General features: G+C 40.5%; 2 protein-coding genes across 7 annotated transcripts; one reads left to right on the top strand and one right to left on the bottom strand.

Annotated features, from left to right (window-relative positions):
• Positions 1–296: 296 nt before the first annotated feature.
• Positions 297–12,555, bottom strand: LOC308138719 (uncharacterized protein). Of its 5 annotated transcripts, none has more exons than XM_080507942.1 (31): positions 12,436–12,555; positions 11,769–11,905; positions 11,464–11,568; positions 10,841–10,918; positions 8,048–8,156; positions 7,177–7,229; positions 7,028–7,102; positions 6,831–6,923; positions 6,625–6,726; positions 6,126–6,239; positions 5,771–5,857; positions 5,145–5,193; positions 4,955–5,010; positions 4,818–4,875; positions 4,624–4,745; positions 4,421–4,492; positions 4,263–4,328; positions 4,091–4,159; positions 3,930–4,001; positions 3,755–3,838; positions 3,531–3,611; positions 3,309–3,389; positions 3,090–3,167; positions 2,730–2,816; positions 2,437–2,523; positions 2,159–2,248; positions 1,998–2,075; positions 1,758–1,844; positions 1,583–1,660; positions 1,432–1,476; positions 297–1,316 (listed from the first exon to the last, which is right to left on the bottom strand). In XM_080507942.1, the coding sequence occupies exons 1-31, from the start codon at positions 12,455–12,457 to the stop codon at positions 612–614; spliced, it is 3,120 nt and encodes a 1,039-aa protein (XP_080364068.1). In that variant the 5' UTR covers positions 12,458–12,555; the 3' UTR covers positions 297–611. The 5 variants fall into 5 exon arrangements, with proteins under 5 accessions (XP_080364068.1, XP_080364069.1, XP_080364070.1 ...); XM_080507943.1 differs by having other exon boundaries at positions 3,930–4,003; positions 4,096–4,159; XM_080507944.1 differs by lacking the exon at positions 3,309–3,389.
• A 1,332-nt stretch (positions 12,556–13,887) lies between these two features.
• tp53i13 (tumor protein p53 inducible protein 13) lies at positions 13,888–18,500 on the top strand. 2 transcript variants are annotated; one of them, XM_080508042.1, is made up of 9 exons: positions 13,888–14,293; positions 14,383–14,445; positions 14,619–14,654; positions 14,841–14,899; positions 15,040–15,118; positions 15,392–15,520; positions 16,302–16,484; positions 16,594–17,665; positions 17,830–18,500. In XM_080508042.1, the coding sequence occupies exons 1-9, from the start codon at positions 14,147–14,149 to the stop codon at positions 17,934–17,936; spliced, it is 1,875 nt and encodes a 624-aa protein (XP_080364168.1). In that variant the 5' UTR covers positions 13,888–14,146; the 3' UTR covers positions 17,937–18,500. The 2 variants fall into 2 exon arrangements, with proteins under 2 accessions (XP_080364168.1, XP_080364167.1); XM_080508041.1 differs by having other exon boundaries at positions 14,616–14,654.
• The last annotated feature ends 2,578 nt before the right edge of the window (positions 18,501–21,078 follow it).

Genomic DNA, 21,078 nt, shown 5'->3' with positions numbered 1-21,078 from the left:
ATAGAAAGTACTTTACATATTTAGTATATTGTAGACAACCGCAGCTATTGTTTACCAGATCCAGATTTAAGGTCCTTGTCATTTCTTTGGAGTGCCTGTTTCAGTCTTGAAAGGTCATAATTACTGTTGTCATGATATAAGAGTCTGATCTGGTACTTAAAACAATGAAATAAGATTTTTTTTTTTAAATCGATGTAAAATATGCAACATTCCATTATTCATATATATATATATATATATATATGCAGGTAGACAAGAAACAAATGAGGACAATTGGAATTTTATGTTTTATTCCCTTTGAGCAAACCTTTCATGCGATTTGACACCCCCCTCCATAAATGGACATGTCATTTAGAAAACTTTCAGGTTCATTCATCATATAATCATCTCCCTCATTAAGCACATTTTCATCAATACCCAGTAACCTCTCTGTTCCATCAGCAGCAACACAGAAAAAGTCCTTGTACCATCTCGCACTCAGTGAAAACAAGCTGTTTAAAAAGTTTCTTATCATAATTATTTTCAACTGTTTCCAATATCACAAACAAACCATTGTTTTTCTTTTGTTATATTTTTTCCAATCAGCAACTACTTTTTAAATGTGCACCCTCTCATTGCTGGTAGGGCCTGGGGCCTTTGAGCAGCTCACTGGACGAGAGGTGGCTGGAGGTGCGGCTCGTCGGCTCGCCGTACCTCTTCAGTGGGGTCCCCATCAGTTTTTCCATGGGGCTGGGAGGCCGGCGATTGAATTGCCTGTCGCCCATATTCAGCGAGGAGCTATAGAGGGTGTCGGCCTGAGGCGAGGCACTTGAGGAGTGAAATAAGGTACCAGATGGGAGAGATGAAGTACCTGAGGAAAGAGATGGAGTACCGGAGGAGAAAGATGAAGTACCTGAGGAAAGAGATGGAGTACCCGAAGAGAAAGATGATATTCCCGGGGAGAAAGACGATGTACCTGATGTCAGAGACGATTTACCCGGAGAGTATGATGAAGCGCCCGATAAGAAAGATGGAGTACCGGAGGGGAGAGAGGAAGAGCCCGAGTAAAGAGAGGATATACCCGAGGAGAAGGATGGAGAGCTCGGGGAGTATGACGAAATGCCGGAGGAGTACGACGAAGTGCCCGAAGAGAGGCTTGGAGTGCTCGAGGGATCCTGCTTTATGACGGGTTTGGAGGGGAGGGGTAAGATGGGGACGAGAGGAATTCCACCGGGCCTCGAGCTGCTGCTGCTACTGCTGCTAGCAGAGAGTCCGCCAGGTACGGAGCCTGAAACTTGCATTTCGGGCTCACTTTTTGGCTCTGCTTCAGACCGATCCTGCAACAAACACCAATTAAGACTGCACATTATGCATAGTGTACATGAAAAACAAGGTTAAGTCAAATCTTTACATAATGATGTATCACATAATGGATACTAGAATGAGACTTACACTCTTTGACTCCTTTTCAGTTTCACTTCCAGATGAGCCTGAATGCTAAAAAGATAAACATCAGAAAAACAGTTTTATTTTGTCTGGGGTTTTTTTCCCCCCCCCACCAGGGAACTCCTCCGATAAGAATCTTATCACATGATTAATTTACCTCTTTCTTTTTCTTGTCCTTCTCGTCTTTGTTCTCTTTGTCGCTGTCCCTGTCAGAGGAGCTTGAAGAACCTGAGTCCTGATAAAATGAAAAAACATGCAGACTCCATTAATCTGCTTTGTCCAACTATATCTTGAGCAAATATTGTGTTTGTCTTGATAACATGCTAAACTACCTTCTTTTTGTCCTTCTTCTTTTTCTTCTTCTTGTCTTTTTTCTTTTTCTTCTTCTTCTTGTCCTCGTCACTGCTAGAATCCGAGTCCTTGGACATAGATTCAAAAATTGTGTTACGACTTCATAGTTTCCCACTTTACTACAAAAGTAATGCATCTTAACTTAAAGTCTCACACCTTGTTTGCTATGCTACTTCCTGTCACTAAACACTGTTTCATGTCAACTGACAATTCATCATTACCTTTTTCTTGTCTTTCTTTTTCTTCTTTTTCTTCTTGTCATCATCGCTAGAGGAATCAGAAGAGGAGGAAGAGGAATCCTGAAAAGAAAGGGGGAAAATATTGTAAATAGCATGACACACAATCATAAAAACAAACAGAAGATAGGATTATATGTTTTCACCTTCTTTTTCTTCTTCTTCTCCTTTTTCTTCTTCTTTTTCTTCTTGTCATCATCACTGGATGAATCCGAAGAAGAAGACGAAGAAGAATCCTAGATAGAAAAAGAAATGGATGGACTTTCAAAGTACCGTATGTACACCTTTTAAGCTGTTAATTTAATTCTGATAGATTTTTTTGTACTTCTGAAGCATTATGTCCCTTTCAATAAATAAAAACTCATAAACTGACAGCATCAAACAAAATCCAGGAAATGAAAAAAACTGAAGGTTAATTTCTCACCTTTTTCTTCTTCTTCTTCTTCGTCTTCTTCTTCTTCTTCTTATCATCCTCACTTGAAGAATCACTGGATGAGGAGGAAGAACAATCCTGGACAATAAAAAAGACAAAAGCTCTTATTTCTGTAAAAGTTTTCTTTTTTCAACATTCATTTATAATAATCTCACAGCAGAAAACAAAAATCAGACCTTTTCATTTTCAGATTTTACCAGTGTTCGAGTGTTTTGAAGATTGAAACATTATGGACCACCTTCAAAAGTTACAACCAAATTGATGCAAAGAGGACCTGTCCCCACCTTCTTTTTCTTCTTCTTCTTTTCCTTCTTCTTCTTCTTCTTCTTGTCATCTTCACTGGAAGAATCGCTGGAGGAGGAACAAGAATCCTGTACAGAAAAAAGAAGGATTGCGAATTTGTTTAAGCTTCTTACTCACAAATCTCTCAAAACAGGAACGAACTCAAACGCAACAGCAGAATAAACTATTTGGTATTTGGCAGCAGAGATTGAACATCATTATCATGAGCACAACTCACGACAGAAATAAACTTTCCAACATTATACCATTTCATGCCAGGAAACATTGTCATAACAAATCATCTAATAAACACAAATGTCACTACTTTTTGTGCCCCTTTTACAACTAATCGGTGACGTCACCTTTTTCTTGTCTTTCTTTTTCTTCTTCTTCTTCTTATCGTCGTCACTTGAAGAATCGCTGGAGGATGAAGAAGAATCCTGCACAGAAAAAGAGGAATAGTAAATTTGTTTAAGTTTCTTACTCATTAATTCTTCACAACAGGAAAATGCAATTTTTATATATAAGAAATCGAAAGCAACAGCAGAGTAAACTAATAACACAATAATCGGTGACGTTACCTTTTTCTTGTCTTTCTTTTTCTTCTTCTTCTTCTTCTTATCGTCGTCACTTGAAGAATCGCTGGAGGATGAAGAAGAATCCTGCACAGAAAAAGAGGAATAGTAAATTTGTTTAAGTTTCTTACTCATTAATTCTTCACAACAGGAAAACGCAATTTTTATATATAAGAAATCGAAAGCAACAGCAGAGTAAACTAATAATACAATAATCGGTGACGTTACCTTTTTCTTGTCTTTCTTTTTCTTCTTCTTCTTCTTCTTATCGTCGTCACTTGAAGAATCGCTGGAAGATGAAGAAGAATCCTGCACAAAAAAAGAGGAATAGTAAATTTGTTTAAGTTTCTTACTCATTAATTCTTCACAACAGGAAAACGCAATTTTTATATATAAGAAATCGAAAGCAACAGCAGAATAAACTAATAATACAACTCATCAGTGACCGTCACCTTTTTCTTGTCTTTCTTTTTCTTCTTCTTCTTCTTCTTATCGTCGTCACTTGAAGAATCGCTGGAGGATGATGACGAGGAATCCTTGACAAAAATAATTATACAATGAGTATAATCAAAAATATTCATGTCATCCAAAACCATGGTGTTGATTTAAGGGATTAGTCTGTCTCACCTTTTTCTTCTTCTTTTTCTTTTTCTTCTTGTCATCATCACTTGAGGAATCACTGGAGGAGGAAGAAGAATCCTGGACAGAAAAAACAGAAAATATATTAAATGAAAACAAACTACAAAAAAACCCAAACCTTAAAAGTTAATAAGAAAGAAAATTTCCACCTTCTTCTTCTTCTTCTTTTTCTTCTTGTCATCATCACTTGAAGAATCACTGGAGGAGGAAGAAGAATCCTGGACAGAAAAAAAAGATAATATATATAATGAAAACGAACTACAAAAAAACAACAAAAAAAACCCACAAACCTTAAAAGTTACTAAGTAAGAAAATTCTCACCTTCTTCTTTTTCTTCTTCTTTTTCTTCTTGTCATCATCACTATCAGAGGAGGAAGAGCTGGAATCCTGTAAAAGAGGAGCACAAGAGATACTTTAATAACCATTCAATGCAAAAACAAAATTTTGTCTGCAAAATGTTTTTCAAATTGTTTGCAAACCTTCTTCTTTTTCTTCTTTTTCTTTTTGTCATCTTCACTGTCTGAGCTATCGGATGAAGAGGAGCCGGAGTCCTGAGAATCAAACCAAACACAGTGTGCCAGGCATGCTCATCATCATTTTATTTTCAAAACTTTTAACAACAATCAAACTCAAAGAACGAGTGATATGGTTGGGATGTATCTCCCCTTCAATCATTGGTTACCTTTTTGTCCTTCTTTTTCTTAAGCTTCTTCTTCTTCTTCTTCCCACTCTCTTCCCCTCCCTCCCCTTCATCATCAGTCAAGTTGCCATCCTCAATACCTTCGGGGTCCTCTGCTGCCCCTGCTGGCCAGAACGCCCCATGAACGCTGACGATAATCACAGTTTGATGCGTGCAAGTCTGAAAAGCTCATATACCTGAAAGTGTAGAGGAGACTTTGCCCTCTTCTGCTCCCTTGAGTACTTTTGCTTGTGCCTGCCGTGAGAAATTCAAAGAAATTACTTTACTTTGTGTCTGTGCATGGCATGCAAATGTGTGTATGTCTGTTTCATACCGTGTCGCTATCTTTCTTTGCATCGCCATCAGGAGTTGGTCCTGCAGCCTCACCACCTGCAGAAATTGAGACAGTTCAACAACACTTCACTGTGAAACACCAAACAAGTGTATGGCTGCAGCTCTGATGGCGTTTCCATGTGGTAATCTGCTTTTCCTTTTATTCAGAATGAAGAATCCAAAACATTTACCTGCCGCTACAAGTGTACAAATGTTACTGAGCTCCTCCTGTTCTTCATCCTGTGAAAAACACACACGGAATCCCAATCAAAATAAAAGAGGTGCTGAGACACAAAGGTCAGGTCTTTTTTTTTTTTGTGAAGGTACAATGAAAGAAATGACCGTAATGACATTTAATGTGACTACAAGTGGATTAATTTCTCCTTCAACCATCTTAAAGGAGGTGGAGCTGCACCAGAGCACAATAGAAATACTGATGACCAGTGTTTGATATCTTTGGAGCCTCCATCATCTTATGGAAATAGCGCATGCGCGCAACCTGGTTTAAGACTAATTTCTACTACATTTCTCATTTCTAGTCTAAGCTTTCCTGCCATTCTTTAACAGGCCCTGACAAGCGAACCAGTTCACACCCATCGTTTGCGGCTGGTGAGTGAACTGCTGTGGAATCTGTTTCTTGTAGAAATGAGCACAAGCCTCCCTATAGTCATGAGTTAGAAACAGTTTCACCCAGATAATGATCACACATGCTGCAAAACTTACTAACACAGATGCAAAATATATCTCAAATGCAGCTGTAAGATGAAGGCTCAATAAAAATTACTTTTCTTAGTTGTGTAAAAAAACTGCATTTCACCTTTTTCTTCTTCTTTTTCTTCTTCTTGTCTTTTTCACTGTCAGACGATGATGATGACGACGATGAAGATGATGAAGAGCTGGAGTCCTAGGAAAATCCAAAAATCTATTTTAATGTCAATCTAGGTAATCTTCTGTAACACAAGAATCCCTGGTTCTATAAAATATATTTATCTGGTTACATTTGTAATAAAGAAATGTGTATTTTCATGATCAACCCGACTTCTTCATTGTGGAACTGTCTATTCTTAAACAGATTCCCCAATTTTATACACATAGAAAATGATTAAAAAAAAAAAAAAACAGCTCCAGTTGCATTAAGATAAACGATTGTAGGGTTAGTTTGAAATATCCACCTTTTTCTTGTCCTTCTTTTTCTTCTTCTTTTTGTCTTTTTTCTTCCCACCATCGCTGTCGGATGAAGAAGATGATGAAGAAGAGGAGCTATCAGATGAAGAGGAGCTGGAATCCTGCAAAAAAAAAAGAAATCAGTTGGTATATTAGTCAAAACCACTGATATGAGAATAAGATGATTTAGATTCTTTTGTAATGATGTTTATCTGAACCAATTCTAAAAGTTAATATGTCAAAACCTTGTTTTTCATCCATATAAATACCTTAAAATAACAAGATACCATACCATGGTCTTTGCAAGTCAAATTAATGGTGAGAATATTTGAATTATGTGCGCTATAAAGCAAAGTACAGCATCCGTTATAAGACATCAAATAAAGTCGTCTTCAGACAGTTTACTAAATAAATTTTCCTCTGATCATAACCATAGTAAGAATATGTCTGACTTTCACCTTATTTTTATTACATAATGAGGTAAAAGTTGGGTTAAACAAATCCTACCTTCTTTTTCTTCTTCTTCTTGTCTTTCTTTTTCTTCTTCTTTTTCTTCTTCTCATCTTCACTGTCCGAGGAAGAACTATCAGATGAAGAGGAAGACGACTCCTGGGGAAGAGAGGAAGTGCATATGCAAAATCAACAATAAAAAGTGTCAATCACGTAGTTTACACTGGATCAGTCCATCTGTTGTTCAGGAACATGTGCCATACCTTTTTCTTCTTCTTTTCCTTTTTCTTCTTCTTTTTCTTCTTCTCATCTTCACTGTCCGAGGAAGAACTATCAGATGAAGAGGAAGACGACTCCTGGGGAAGAGAGGAAGTGCATATGCAAAATCAACAATAAAAAGTGTCAATCACGTAGTTTACACTGGATCAGTGCATCTGTTGTTCAGGAACATGTGCCATACTTTCTTCTTCTTCTTCTTCTTTTCCTTTTTCTTCTTCTTTTTCTTGTCACCCTCCTCATCTGATATGCTGTACTCCTGAAATACGTATTTTTAAACAATTAAACAAGTTTTACAACAGAAATATTGTGTGTTGGGTCATCTTGTCTCACCGAGTTCATCTGCTGACAGTCGGCAGGCAGACTTTCCTGTTGTTCATCAAGACCTGGGAACGTTTAGTAAAGTGATCCGTTGACATTAAAGCCACATTACAATCACAAGACAGTCAGGTGGGTTCATATGTCATCATTTCAGTTCATCAGTAACCATTGAAAGTTTTGAAATTGTTCATTGGAAGTCTGTCAATTTTCAATTTAAGTGAACATCATTACACCACATCAACTACATGGCTACATTTCATCAAAAAGCTTGAAAATAAAGCGATCTATTGATCAGCCATAATGTTATGAATGCCTACCCTGACCAGATTACATTTTGTGATCAAAGCAGATCCATGAAGGTGTGGATGTAACGAGACCTCTAAAGGTGTGCACTGCCATCACAAAATATGTTACTGTAATTTGCAAGATGGGAGCTCTATGGGATTTTGTGCATAAATGAGCTTCAGCTGCACAAGATTGTATCATTCATTTGCAACTTTTTCTTTTGATAGATATAATCCACTGTAGACTAGGAAAGCCACACAAGAGCTGCAGTTCTGGAGCAGCGCTGACATTTTCAACATGACCAAACCCATTGAAATCCTTATGTTTGCCTATTTTATCCAGTTTCCAATAAACGTGAGAACAAAATATCCACACACCGACCAATATCACTCACACACTTACTTCTGTCATGGTAAATACATACCTCAGGCCATTCACCTCACCTGACTATGGGTAATGTTACCTGATTTTGCATATCATATCAATTTGGACAATATTTGCCACACATGACTTTGTAATAAAGCCAGAAGCCATTTAAAAAAAACAAGCCATGAAGGTCTTTCTACATTACAAGTGGGAAACACTGTATTCCTCTTACCCTCTTGACATATGACGACATTGTTGTAGATGTACTCTTTGCCGTCAACCTTTTTCTTCTCCTTCTCATCCTTCTTCTTCTTCTTCTTTTTCTTCTTCTTTTTATCATCCTGCAGGAAAATATTCAAAAAGAACACTCAACTCTTCTATTATTTGTACAAATATGTGTGCAAGTGATAAAGTGACATACAGATGGATCTGCTGCCTCCCAGTTATGTGTGACCCTATTTTATTCTGTGAATAATCCTTCATCTACTGCGGACAAGCAGATAATACAAAACACACAAAGGTAATATATCATAGTGCAGTTACAGTTTTGCTGATGCAGGAGCAACAGCTGCTTTTTTTCAATGCAACCATGCATGCAAGTATGCATGCGCCCAAACCCACAGATACATTCGGGTGTATTATGACTTCAGGGGTGTTGTCACTGCAAACAAAGCAGCAAGAATAACTTGTGACTTCACACACACACACACACATTCTTACAGGGTGTGTTCCCTGCCGTCAGATACCGAGTGCTATCAGGGAATCAAGACATCAGCTCTACCGCCGCCGCCACCGCCTATTGCTCAGGGCAAAATGCATTCCTTTGCTTTTGGTGGTGTTCTTTTTTAATAGATCTAGTTTTCTTCTTTACAGCTACTTTACAACCAGTCAGTTGTGACTCCAACCCCAGAGAGGAGTCACTCACTTTCCTGATTATCCAACCACACCCCCAGAAAATGAAGACGCAGTGTCTTTTTATGAGTGCAGTCACATGAAGTCAGGTAATATAGAACTAGACAAAATTCTTTGTATGCTATATGACTTATTCAAATTCAAAGAATGAAGTTGTTGAACCAACATACTTCCCGAAAGCATAACCATCCCCAGTTGAAGCTAAAGAAATGACAAGGTGACTTTATTGGATTTTTTTTCCCCCCACCTTGATTCTATCAAAGCCTGACTGTGTTGTTACTGTATGTCCCCACATGACGTCTTCCTTACTTTCATAAGAGTTCAGGTAAATTGTGCTTGTAACCACGAACTAAATGTAGCATTTCTGGAGTAAAGATTCAGTGTGGACAAAACTACTATCTTTTTTGCCTAATTTCTAATGTATTGTTGGATCAAATACAAACAACAAGTGTGAGAGAGGTGCAATGAATAGATCTGAGGGATTAAAAGGTATGTGATATATGCAGCTCGTGTAACAACAACAACATGTAACAACAAGATCACACATCTTGGGAAGAAGTGTTTCATAATGCCATCGTGAGACAAAAAGGGTTCATATACCCATGGTGAAGAATTCAGTGGAAAACAGCTGAGTCCAACCAACTTATATGAACTAGTAAGTACTTCATCGTACTCATAATAGGACCAGTTAGTGCAGATTTTTTTTTTTAACTGTGTGTTCCATGAAAAAGCAAGTAAAACACAGGCAATTCCAGATAAGATGATAAAGATTAGTAACGTGTTTATTTCGAGAGTTATTTATAGGATGAAGCCATTTTATCTAGACCTCTGCCCTTTCAGATCTGCTGAGCTCTTAGTTCAGTGCAGTTTGGATGATTTGCTGAGTTTCTAAGAATAAGAGAGTTGAAAACTGTGATTTTATAAATCCAACAAATATTCAAATGATTAGCATTTTCATCGACAGAGCCAGGGGTGTCAAACTTAAGGCCCATGAGGGGCTCCTATCTGACCCATGAGATCACCAAAGAAATTACAAAAACAAACATTAATTTCATTTTAAAAATGCTTTACAGTAGCAGAGAAAACGTAGCACTGAGACCCGAGCTGAGAAATCATGAAAGCTGGCTACCTCGTTGCTCGAAACCGTGCTGTCAGGGTGAGTTTTTAAAAATGCCCATAATGCAACAGCTAAAGCAGATCTGTTTTGGACATCTCACTGTATTTTGCACCAGAAGGTGTCAATTAGCTTTATGTTGAGATTGTAAGTCATTTTTGGTTGTAGTATTTGTGAAAATGTTGACTTTAAAACTTTAAAGTTTAAATACAAGTCTGGTCCGAGACTAAAATCTGTTTGACACCCCTGATCCATACTTTAATGCAGGTTGTCTCAGCTGATGGGAGAATAGCAGAATGAATCCAAGGCAGGTTGCCTTTCAAACGCATGGCTAAAATAAAGCAATTAACCCAGTCAAACATGTGTGCCTTTGGACTGGAGGGAAAGAAAAGGCCTGCAGAAAACACTGTGATTGCACAGGGAAAACATGTAAACTCCACTATATTGTGGTGTTACCCTGTATTTTGGTGTCTCAAATAATTGCAGATTCATTCAGAACTGGTCGTCATTGCAAATGTATGGTGAAACTTAAGGTTGAACCTAAAACCCAGCTTTTCAACAGACCTGGAAGCCAAAGCACAGAGAAAAAGAAATAACGGCCTGTGGGATTGATGAGGCAAAGGTAATAAATCCCAGGTTTGTTCCACATTGACATGTCATGGGAGGGCTTAAGAGAGAAAGTGCACACATAAAAACCTATGAATTTGTTAGACTGGAGGAATTCTAGATGGTAAATAAGTCCAAAATTCTTTGCGAGCAGGTGTCTGAAATGGATAAAAAGAGGAACTCGGTGTTGTGTCTGTTGAGTCAGACAGAACCAGCTCTGACACAGAAGATGTATTTTGCTATTTCCCACTATTCAAGTAAATTTTCCGGATTGTAGATAAACACAATGTAGCTTCCCTTGTTGAACAAATACATATTTGCTTGCCCAAGAGAATATTCTTTTCAACTAGCATATGATGATGGGAGTCAAATACATGTGAACGTCCTACTTACCTCACTGTCACTATCTGAGGAGCTGCTTGATGAAGAGGAGGATGAAGATGAGGAGGAGGAGGAGGAGGAGCTTGAATCCTGTTCAAACACAGGGAGGGAAGTTATTGTTCACCTGCTTACACCTCACATGGGTTCACTTGTGCTCTCCTTTGTTGGCGAGAGTGGAAAATAAGAATCTAAGCGAATGAGTCACTCCTAACACACCAAACATCCAGTCATCTGCACCGAAACAAGGCAGCGGTAGGGAGGGAGGGGCTCCACAAACACTTAACACACAAAAGAAAACTACACACACACACACACACTCACACACATAGCCAAATGCACACCTTTTCCAGCAATGTCAGTGAAGCAATCACTTCTGAAACTGACAGTTGATCCACGTGATAACCAAATAATTCCCAGTTGCCTCTTGTTTGACTGGCGGTAGTTAGGCGGAGGCGGCCCTGCCCTGTCCTTCCCTGCCAGAGGTCAGCAGAGCAAAGCAGCCTCACATGCGTAGCTACAAATCCAGACCTATAGTAGCCATAGGGCCGGACAGATTGTATATTGGTGGCATTTCCTCTGATTGCTCACGGGGAAGGCTGCAGCTCGACTGAACCATTTATGATTATGATATTTACTTTTTTCTTCTTCTTCTTCTTTATCTTCTTCTTCTTCTTCTTCTTTTTCTTTTTCCCATCATCCTCATCGTCACTGTCCGGAGAGCTGTCAAAGGAATACATCTCCTGGTAGACCGAGAAAGCAAACGTTACTTCACCCGACTTCTTGCTGGGAAGGACTAAATACCTCTGAACTTATTTTGTAGGTATTTGGCAAGAGTGGATTCTGCTGCTCCAGGGGAACAGAGTATTAGTAATTTCTTTGAATAACAAAGACCAATACGGTCAGATGAGTTTAATGCTATGGGTCTTCTTCTCATCCTCACCATGTCTTGTGCTTTTCCTGCAGGTTTCTCAGACTCCCCTATTGGCTCTGCCTCTTCAGGAAGGGGCTGCAAACCACCGAGGGAAACTGCTCCTGGCAGCTGGACAGCTGCATGGTCCACTCCACCTGGAGCTAGACCTAAACAGTTCAAGGTGATGGTATTAAGTGGCCAACAAGCTCACACTACAAGGATGTCTCTCTTTTTATCTTTAAATTTAAATACAGACAGAGTATCTGCAAAGCAATGCCAGTAAAAAAAAAAAAGAAAAAAAAAAGGTTGTACTACCAACTTATACCCTGCATGTTAAAGAGAAACAAATGAGGCTGTTGCTGTGTGCCTACACTTCCTTACTTTCCCACTTCCTTAAATGAACAGCCTGAACCGCTCACACAGGGATTAAAAAGAACAAACACTAAGGGCGAAATCAACAAAACATTGCATGCAGTTTGGTTACTATCATGTACCTGGTAACAAATATAGAGGATATAACATTTAGAATTCAGAAAAGTGCCACACCCTCGAACGTAAATGAGGGGGGGTGAAAAACTGTCTAATCTGTGATCGGATTGGAGAAAGGTTTAAAACTGCATCAATGGCTTTCTCTCTGAAATCATTGCACTTTTGCCAATTTTGCAGCACAATTCGAAGTGTAGAAAGTTAGGCAAACCTGAGGAGATGATGGACGACATTTAGGTCCAGACTTCTCCTGTCCAGGAGGCCAGCGGTCCTCTGACAAACCCACCTGGACTGCTTTCCACTGAGGTGTGTGTGTTTCGGTGTGGGTGTGTGTGGACTGTGGAGCTTTGGGGTGGGGCGAGTGTGTCAGTGTCAAGGTGACGAAAAAGCAAAGACACTTCCATAGGTTTTCTTCCAAAACAAAACAAAACTTAAAAGGAAAAAATAAATAAATCAATGCGTAGAAAAATGACCCTCTAATCTCCCGATGCTTTTATATATGTGACTATTTTCAATGTGATCACTGATTTGGAGCTTTTTACGTTTAAACAGCCATATGATTTATTTTATTTTGAAATCATTTAGTTGGTTGGCACAACTTTCTGACTGGGGTGGTTTTCATAGTTCCTGTTTTACCTGCACCAACAGGTAATGCCTGTTTCGCTGCTTTTACAATGGCAGGATTGTGAGAATGTTTGAGTAAAACGTCTGTCAGCTCGATATCAGTCCAGCTTTTAAGTGTGCAGAAGAAAACCATGTGTTTATCGACAATGAAAATACCAGGATAGCAAATGTGGTTGGCTTCGTTTGTTGTGCATTAAAAGATATCCATTATGTTTGTAGTCATTATAAGAGATTTAGAAAATTGTATTCTGCTGATGTGTCGCCACTTAGAGGATACTCGCAGTTATATCACTGTATTTTGCAGCAGATGGTATCATCAAAATTGTCTTCATGTTGAGATTGTAGTTAATTTCTAAAGCAATTTTTTTGTTGTGTGAAAATATAGACATCACCTGTGCTCAGTACCATAATAAAGAAGTTTAAAGTTTAAATTCCCAGGTTATCGTGGATTTTGCCTCATCAAGAAAATCAATAAAATTGGATGTGTCTGTGTCCTGAACTAAAATGTGTTTGACACTCCTGCTCTGAAAGGCAATTAACCAATTTTGATTTTAATGTTAAACACTACAAAGGTGTATTCCCAATAGGAATATTATAGTAATTTCGGATAATATTTATCTCTTCTTTAGAGAAAAAAACCCATCTTAGTTGGAAATGGTTGTTTTTGTTAATAGAGCAGGTCAAATTTAGGCGTGTTTTTAATTTTCTTGCATTTTGTGTTTTCACGGCTTCCGTCGATAAACTTTTCTGTAAAGCTGGATGTGAATGCAAACCGGAAACGGAAATCAGATTCCCCTAAACAAACAAAAATGTGTTAATGTGCGTTACATCAGTGAGGACCAAAAAATAATTAAAATATGTATGAATATTTATACTTGTCTGTCGAATAAGTGACCAATGAAGTTGTTAAAAAATTTAATGATATTATACTCGCTAATAAATCCAAGTCTCATTGCTGTCGTATTATTCTGAAAGTCTTCATGTAGATGTTATATTTATAAAATGACTTCAACTTGAAAGTTTTGTGTGAGTTATGAAAAACGCTGTTACTTTTCTTTTTAAGAAAACAATCTAATATGTGGCGTTTTTGTCGTTCCGTTTCGCTTTATGACGCGTCGGAATAACGTCGTTTTGGCTCGTGGAGGAAAGCATGTCACTTTCGATGGACGTTTTGTGTTGTTAACATTATGAACGGTGGCGTCGTTCTTCTCCCGGGCTGCTGCTCTTTAATTAAAGTAGTGCCAGTTATTTTAATGTTGCTCCGTTCAGAATTGAATGACTGAGTGGTTATCGCCACCATGCCAGGCCGAGCGACGTCCCGGCGGGGGACGGTGGCTCTCACCAGGCCGGGTCCAGCCGCCTCCTGCCGGGGGACGGTGGCTCTCGTGGCCGCGCTGTGGCTCGCCCTGGTTCAGTGCGAGTCTCCGAGATGTGACAACGGAAAGGTGGGGGTATTTCTGTTGTGTGTTTTTATTGCTATGTGGGTTATAATCAGTTATTACAGAGGCATTTCGTCCTCGCCTGTGTGTGACAGCTGTACTTGGAGAAGGACCTGACTCCGGATGCTATCTCCTGGGACTGTGCAGAGTCTCCACAGGTACCAGACCTGCTGCCAGCATCACTCATCACCTACACACAGATGTTTGGGAAAAAAATTAAATAAATGAAGTACTTAGCTCACCCCCTTAATAACATCCTGACCTACATCCTTCACACGATGCCTGTTGTCCATTGTTGTGTCAATGATCTTACTGTCCTCCTTATCAGCAGAGACTTCCCAGCATTGACTCTGTTTACGATCCTGAGGTATGTAAGTGCTCTAGTTCACAATTTGCTATCTTTATTGAGCTTTCAGTGATCTTTGACTCCCTAAACTGCACTTAAAAAGGAAATGTGATAACCCACTGACATCAGCAAATGTGTAGTTGATCGTAGCGTTGGCTTGACTTGGGCGATGGAATCTTGTTTGATGATTTTATTTTTTCACTGCAGCCTGCCAGGCAAATATGCATGGATGAGCCAATCTTCTACAATCGCACTCTTCCAAGCAGGTGAGTAGACACACATCTGCGACAGAAGGCTCACTTTTCTATGAAGTGGTATAAAAGAGTCTAGCCTTGAGTTATGACACATTGGATTTGCTTACTTTGCAGTTGTGACCTTTGTTATCTTTTATGTTGTTGTTTTGCAGTGGAGCATACAGACCAGTAATGGCGGAGAGTGGGGAGTACTTGTATTGCCCTCCTCAGCGTTGGCTCAATAACCTGCATGTGAGTCACAAAAACAAATATGTTTATTCTACATCTGATTCCACTCTTGTGTGTTTTTCAACTTTTTTTTTTCTTTTTTTAAATCTTCTTAGCAAAATGGCACATTTGTGTTTCTTGAAATTTTGACATGGAGGTTTGTTTATAAGCGTGACAAACAGATGATAAGAACACACAGTTTATGTTGTAGCAAACGTTTAATTACTAAGTATTATAAATGTCGGTGAGACTTTGAGGATGGTGATCATTACATATATTTGTGTCCATCGTTTCCAGCATGGATCTACGGTTCTGCTCTATCACCCGTGTGCGCCACGTCGCGAGCGCCTCCTCCTGTCTGGACTGGCTCGCTCCTGTCTGCCAGACTTCATCATGACGCCACATCAGCACCTCAGTGAACGCACTGTGAGAAGCGCTCACGTTTTTTTTCTGCAAATTCTGCCAGAATGTTTTGTCACCTGTGGTTTTATTGGCTTTCAAAAGACGCAGTAAGACAATTAGTGCATGACGGAATGTTCTGTTAACATGAAATAACCTTGAGTTTACTCTTGAGAACATTTCAATTTGAAATAGATTTGGATCCGTATAAATAGATTCATCAACTTCAACTCTGAAACGAAGTCACGCAACTTAGGACGTAATGCAGTCCTCCAGAAATTGACCTTTTAGATACAGACTAAATTGGGTATCCGTTAATCTACCATTTAGGATGAAACACTTTGCATGTAGGTTTTAGTCCTGTTGCCGTTTATTATAGAATCACAGAAAACAACAGCAAGGTTCGGTTTTCATTGAGCATGCCGTTCAACAGGTAAACGTTTGCAAGTTGCAGTCCATCAGGATTTTCATTAATTTTTCATTTTTTAAAGCTTCTTTATCGTGACAAAACCGAACAAATTGAGGCTTAAAATCATGCTTGACTTTAAAATATCAAAAGTGATCACTTAAGACTCATAGAATAATTAGATCTATACTGTATGAGATACATTATTTAGTTTTTATTGAATTTAATTGTTTTCTTTCATCATTGACCTACTTTTTTGACACTGAGTCTTTGCACAGAGACTGTTAATACTCATTACATGGTTCGGTGTTGTTATCTGCATAAAGCAGTAGAAATACTGCTGCTTTTTGATTCCAGGATGAGTTTCTTGCCTCAGAGTTGTTCTGTTCACTATTTCTTCAGCCAATAGCCTTGGTGTCCTGGGGACGCACTCTGGAGCTTCCTACCGTCACCTCCTCGGGCGTCTGTGATTGGCTGGCGACGACACAGACAACGGGAAATGTGTTTGACGGTGCGGCGCAAAACATGAAGTACAACCTGTTTCTGACGTGGTCAGCCTCGCTGCACCGGCCCACAAAAAGAAAGGTGTGGAGACTTCGTAATTCATGATCACACCCATTGTGTTCATTCAAATAGTTCTTCCCAGGAATAATATACACTCGTTTCAGTCGGATATTTTGTTGTGAATCCATAGGAATCCCTTAAGGAATGCTGTGAAGAGACCATCTTGGCTCTGCTGCGCGGCTTTAAGAGTGAAGGCCTGAATCTAATGGAAGAAGGAAGCCGAAGCAGACTGAGAAGAGCTGCTGATGGAGAGAAGCTGGAGAGTGTTGAAGTGAAGGACAGTGAAGGATTCAACACAAGAAACTCCTCCAATGTTTTGACCAATAACTCTAGTGAGACTTCCTCTCAGAGGACGGGAGATACAAAGAACGATAGCAGCATGCCTGAACGTCTTTCAGATCTACACGGTCCAAGGAGAACCCCTCAGCAGAGAATCCAAAACAATAGCCAGAGTGTTATAGCCAGACCTGCTCCTCCTTTTTCATCAAACATATCTGCCACTACACTGAGAACTGGTTTGTCAGGGTTTGGGACTTTCCACTCTGAGGGAAATAAGTCTGCGGCCGTGCAGCCCGGTTCTGAACAGACTGACCTCAGGAAACCCGAAACCTCTGCTGGGATGCCTGCTCTCACAACGAGTGTGAAGAATGGACAAAACCAGACCGCCAGGCCTAAAACTCAGAGTGTCACTTCTAAACATGAAGGTACGGGTTCAATTAGACACAGAGGTAAAGACTCGAGTAAGCACGGTACGAAGCTCAATGACTCAAAAGAGAAAGTGTTCAATAAGGATCACACAGCGGGTCCTACCGCGAAGGATAATGAAGTAGTAGACGTCAGAGAAAGAGAAGCGGAGCATCGGCCAATCCACAGGCCTCCGCACTCCCATCGACAAGGTCAGAACACAGACTTTGATTCTCAGCCGCAGCAGCGTCCGCGGTCAGAAAGCCGCGGCCAGACGGGCAGCGGCGAATGCGACGGCTGCGGCGCCGGCGAGCCCTGCGACTGCACGCACGCCTCGGGGGTCACACGCCTGCAGAGGACCCCCAGGAACGACGAGGCCGTGTGGGCGGCGGCGGCCCTGGGCTTCCTGCTCATCCTCCTCACGCTCTCCGTGCTTCACACCCGCCTCTACCGCCACTGGAGGACCACGCCCAGCCTCTACTGGCGAGACCCCCGGCAGGACTATGACAGTGTCGCAGGTGGAGTCCTTTTTTTTTTCTTTTCTTTTTTTTTCGATCTATTGTGTTTGATTAGGTTCAACTGAGAGTCTTCGAGTTACCTTGGTCTTATTTCTGTAACAAGTTCCTCTCTTTGTTTTATCCCCATTCATCATCTCATTTTGCTTGAATGTGTGTTTTCGTAGATGTGATCCGCAGGAGGTTGCGGATAGCCAAGAGGAGGAGGAAGAGGAGCCGGAGACAGGAATGTGTTCTCCTGCCGAGCTCCTCAAGCTCAGATGAACATGCATAGGATGACATACTAAACCTTTATACGGCTGCCGGGAAAGAGCCTGGACCGTGCGGAGAAGCGTGTATCCAAAGCCGGAAAAAGAAGAGTAATTTATGTCAAAAGAACAGTGTTTGTCTTTATTTGACAAAGCTGGACAAGAAAAACTGAGATGCTGTGCTGATTTATCATGTGCTGTTGCAGCGAAGAGGTCTGTTACATTTTGTTGTTAGAATGCAAAGTAATCTGAGATTACCCCCCCCCCCCCCCAATATTGCTGCTCAATCAAGCTTTCTACTTGTAAATATCCATTTTTCCTCATTTGTTTTTTTTACAAGCGGTTTTATAGAAATGTCATGATTCTTGTGGAGGTTTAGTCTGTAAAAATGTAGGCTGCTGTTGTAGGCAACAAGGTATGCTTTTATGAATGAATGTGCGCAAGATTCTAGTAAAGAATGCAGATCAATTCACTGTGGGGTGACTTTTACATTTATATCATCGATACCGTTTACTGTGGGAGAAAACTAGATATTTTCTCACCGAGGTGGGAGTATCAACCACTTGAGTGCCATGTGGCCCTCGCTCCAGTAACAAACCTACAACATAAGCGTTGTGAAACGACAATGAAGAGCAAGTGTCTTCATACCGATCAGGAATGTGCCCATAAAGACATTCAAACCCCAAAAATATAACAGTCAATATGTAACATTTGCGTATCTATTGTAACCCTATTGTGATGCTGTCAACGTCTAATGGTTTGATAATATTAGGGAATGTGCGCGGTGCACCCAGGTCGTCTGATTTCAGGCCGGCATTGTACCATATTTAAAAAAAAAAGAGAGAAAAAAATCAGTTTCCACCCAGGTCAGAATAGAAGCAGTGTGTCTTCATATTTGCAGGCAAGTGATGTGAATGGTGTTTCAATTTGAAACGGATACAAAGTGCATCAAGAGAGGTGAACTAAAGCCACATAGAGTGTACACACACGCGCACGCACACACACACACACGGAATGGCAAACATTACAAGTTATAATAATCAACCACATGGAGACAGACCAAGGACAATTAAATTGTTTTATTATTTTATTACAAATGTACAGCTTATGAGTTTCCATTACGACTGACCTTTTTAAGTCATTGTTTTCTCTACTTTATACAGTTTTTAACGTCTTCTGTTAAAAGATAACTCTCCCGTCACCCATCTCCCAAAGTCTGAAGAGACACAGGAACAGCGACAGTACAGGCCACAGTGTACTGCCGTGGATAAGAATCAGAAGTGTGTATGCTTGTTATTTTGGCTGTAAGTTTGATGTTTGTACTTGTGCATGGCTTGGTCCGACTGATAAGTTCAAGGTGTGTGTGTGTGTGTGTGTATATATATATGCATATGTGTGTGTCTGATGTGCTAAATCCGGGACATATTTCGAGTGTAAAGTCTTTCGAGGGTGGGTAGAAGCATTAAACATTCACGCTAGAGGCACCCTACGTAGTGTCTACTACCTCGGGGAAGGGGGGCCGGGGCCGTGTGCGTTTGAGACCCCCCCCCCCCCCCCCCTCTCCCCGTCCTGCCACTTTGAGATGACTGTAGTGCTGAGCCAAAGTGTGCTTCAGACTGTTCTCCCAGTTTTACCTCCCCCATCCCAAATCAAATCCTGCATCCTGCCCATAATGTACTTTAGCTGAGGCCTTTGGAGAGAGTGCGGTTCGTAACAAAGATCCTACTTCACCTAGCTGGTGTTTGGAAATAGTGCAACTGAAACCACGCTGTCGAGTAACCACCTGGACTGATGGATTCCAGTAGGATCATTAATATGTACAATATGACCGCCTACATACGAAGGGAATACCACAGCGCAACCGTACTCCCGACACTTGAAAACTTCAACAAGTACATCGGGGGTCAGGACTTGAGAGCTGAATGAAGATTTGGTGAGCAGGCGAGCCTGAAGCCCAGTTCGGCCAACAAATCGACATAAATATCTTGCGAACATAACCTTAACATATAGCTTCAACATAGCATGAAAATATATGATCATATATGGCTCTATACTAAAAACTTGGGCTACCATGATTGAAGGGGCGAGCTTTTCTACTGGCCCATGCGTACGTCTGTGTGTGTATACAAGTGTGTGTATCAAGTATTTCAGCAGTCAAACAGGAGATGATGATGATGTGCAAAGGCATTCGATATCAAACCACGATACATTTCAAGAGTCTTCTAGACACAACTCCACGCACAATCCCAACTTTGTCCGCCCCACCCAATGGCGACGTGTGCAACTACGTGTAAAAACTGAGGACAAGCCGGAGAGCTCAAGCCGTGATCGGGGGCCAAAACATGGAGAAAGTGTCAAAGGTGGTCTTTTATCAGCACATAGTGAACTGTTGTGCTTCTTGCTCCAAAAAGAAAAGAAGAAAAAAGGCATTGAAAGAAGGCAAAAGACTGACATCCAACTGCTGTTTGTTCTCAACCTTCATCGGTAGTGTGTGCAGAAACCCTCCAAATACAATTACAGAATCAAATATTAAAGCCGCAAGAAGAAAAAACAGATTTAGAATTACGGGAGGAGCGAATTCAAACGAGAACGCATTAAGATTGCGCTCTGGGACAACGACAAGCTTGAAGTGTTCGGGAGGCGATAACTGCGCCAGCTTTTTAATAGAGACAAAAGCAACTTTGTTCCTGAAGCTGTCGAACGCTGGCAGAGGTTCGAGACTGAACTAGAAGTGGCGACTCGCTCTGAGGCCCAAGATCAGCAGGCCGTGAAGGAGAAGGGGGGGGGGGTAAAAAAAAAAAAAAAAAAGCACATTGGTTTGATTGTGCTTGCCAGACAAGCCTGAGAGGAGAAAGTGATGCATAACTCAAGCACACTCGAGGCGGCAAAAAAAAAAAAAATAATAATAATAATAAAGTGATGGGAATATTTGACCATGTTCCAGGTTGACAGGCCTGGTGTTTACCACAGATCCACTTGGTTCGGCTCAGTATCTGCGAGCATGCATGCAGTCAATAGCTAATAGTCATTAAACCACCCGAGTCACGTGAAGTACACATCACTCCTGAGCAAAGACTTGGGGAATTGAACCCTCCTCACAGCCACACTGGGAACTAAAGTTTGCATTATGTTGATTGGCACTATAAATCTGAGATGACTCCACTGGCT

The sequence above is a fragment of the Blennius ocellaris genome (genome assembly GCF_963422515.1).
Source record: "Blennius ocellaris genome assembly, chromosome: 2".
In the NCBI taxonomy this organism is placed as follows: Eukaryota; Metazoa; Chordata; class Actinopteri; order Blenniiformes; family Blenniidae; genus Blennius; species Blennius ocellaris.
This window is presented reverse-complemented; position numbering and strand designations above follow the sequence as displayed.

Excerpts from the sequence above, each read along its gene's own strand:
- tp53i13 (XM_080508041.1), top strand. The coding sequence starts at position 14,147 with ATGCCAGGCCGAGCGACGTCCCGGCGGGGGACGGTGGCTCTCACCAGG. Across the intron at positions 14,294-14,382 it reads CGAGATGTGACAACGGAAAG|CTGTACTTGGAGAAGGACCT; the intron begins GTGGGGGTATTT and ends TGTGTGTGACAG. Across the intron at positions 14,446-14,615 it reads ACTGTGCAGAGTCTCCACAG|CAGAGACTTCCCAGCATTGA; the intron begins GTACCAGACCTG and ends CCTCCTTATCAG.
- LOC308138719 (XM_080507942.1), bottom strand. The coding sequence starts at position 12,457 with ATGTCGTCCATCATCTCCTCAG. Across the intron at positions 11,569-11,768 it reads CAGGAAAAGCACAAGACATG|GAGATGTATTCCTTTGACAG; the intron begins GTGAGGATGAGA and ends TCGGTCTACCAG. Across the intron at positions 5,194-5,770 it reads AGAAAAAGAAGAAGAAAAAG|GATGAAGAACAGGAGGAGCT; the intron begins GTGAAATGCAGT and ends TGTTTTTCACAG.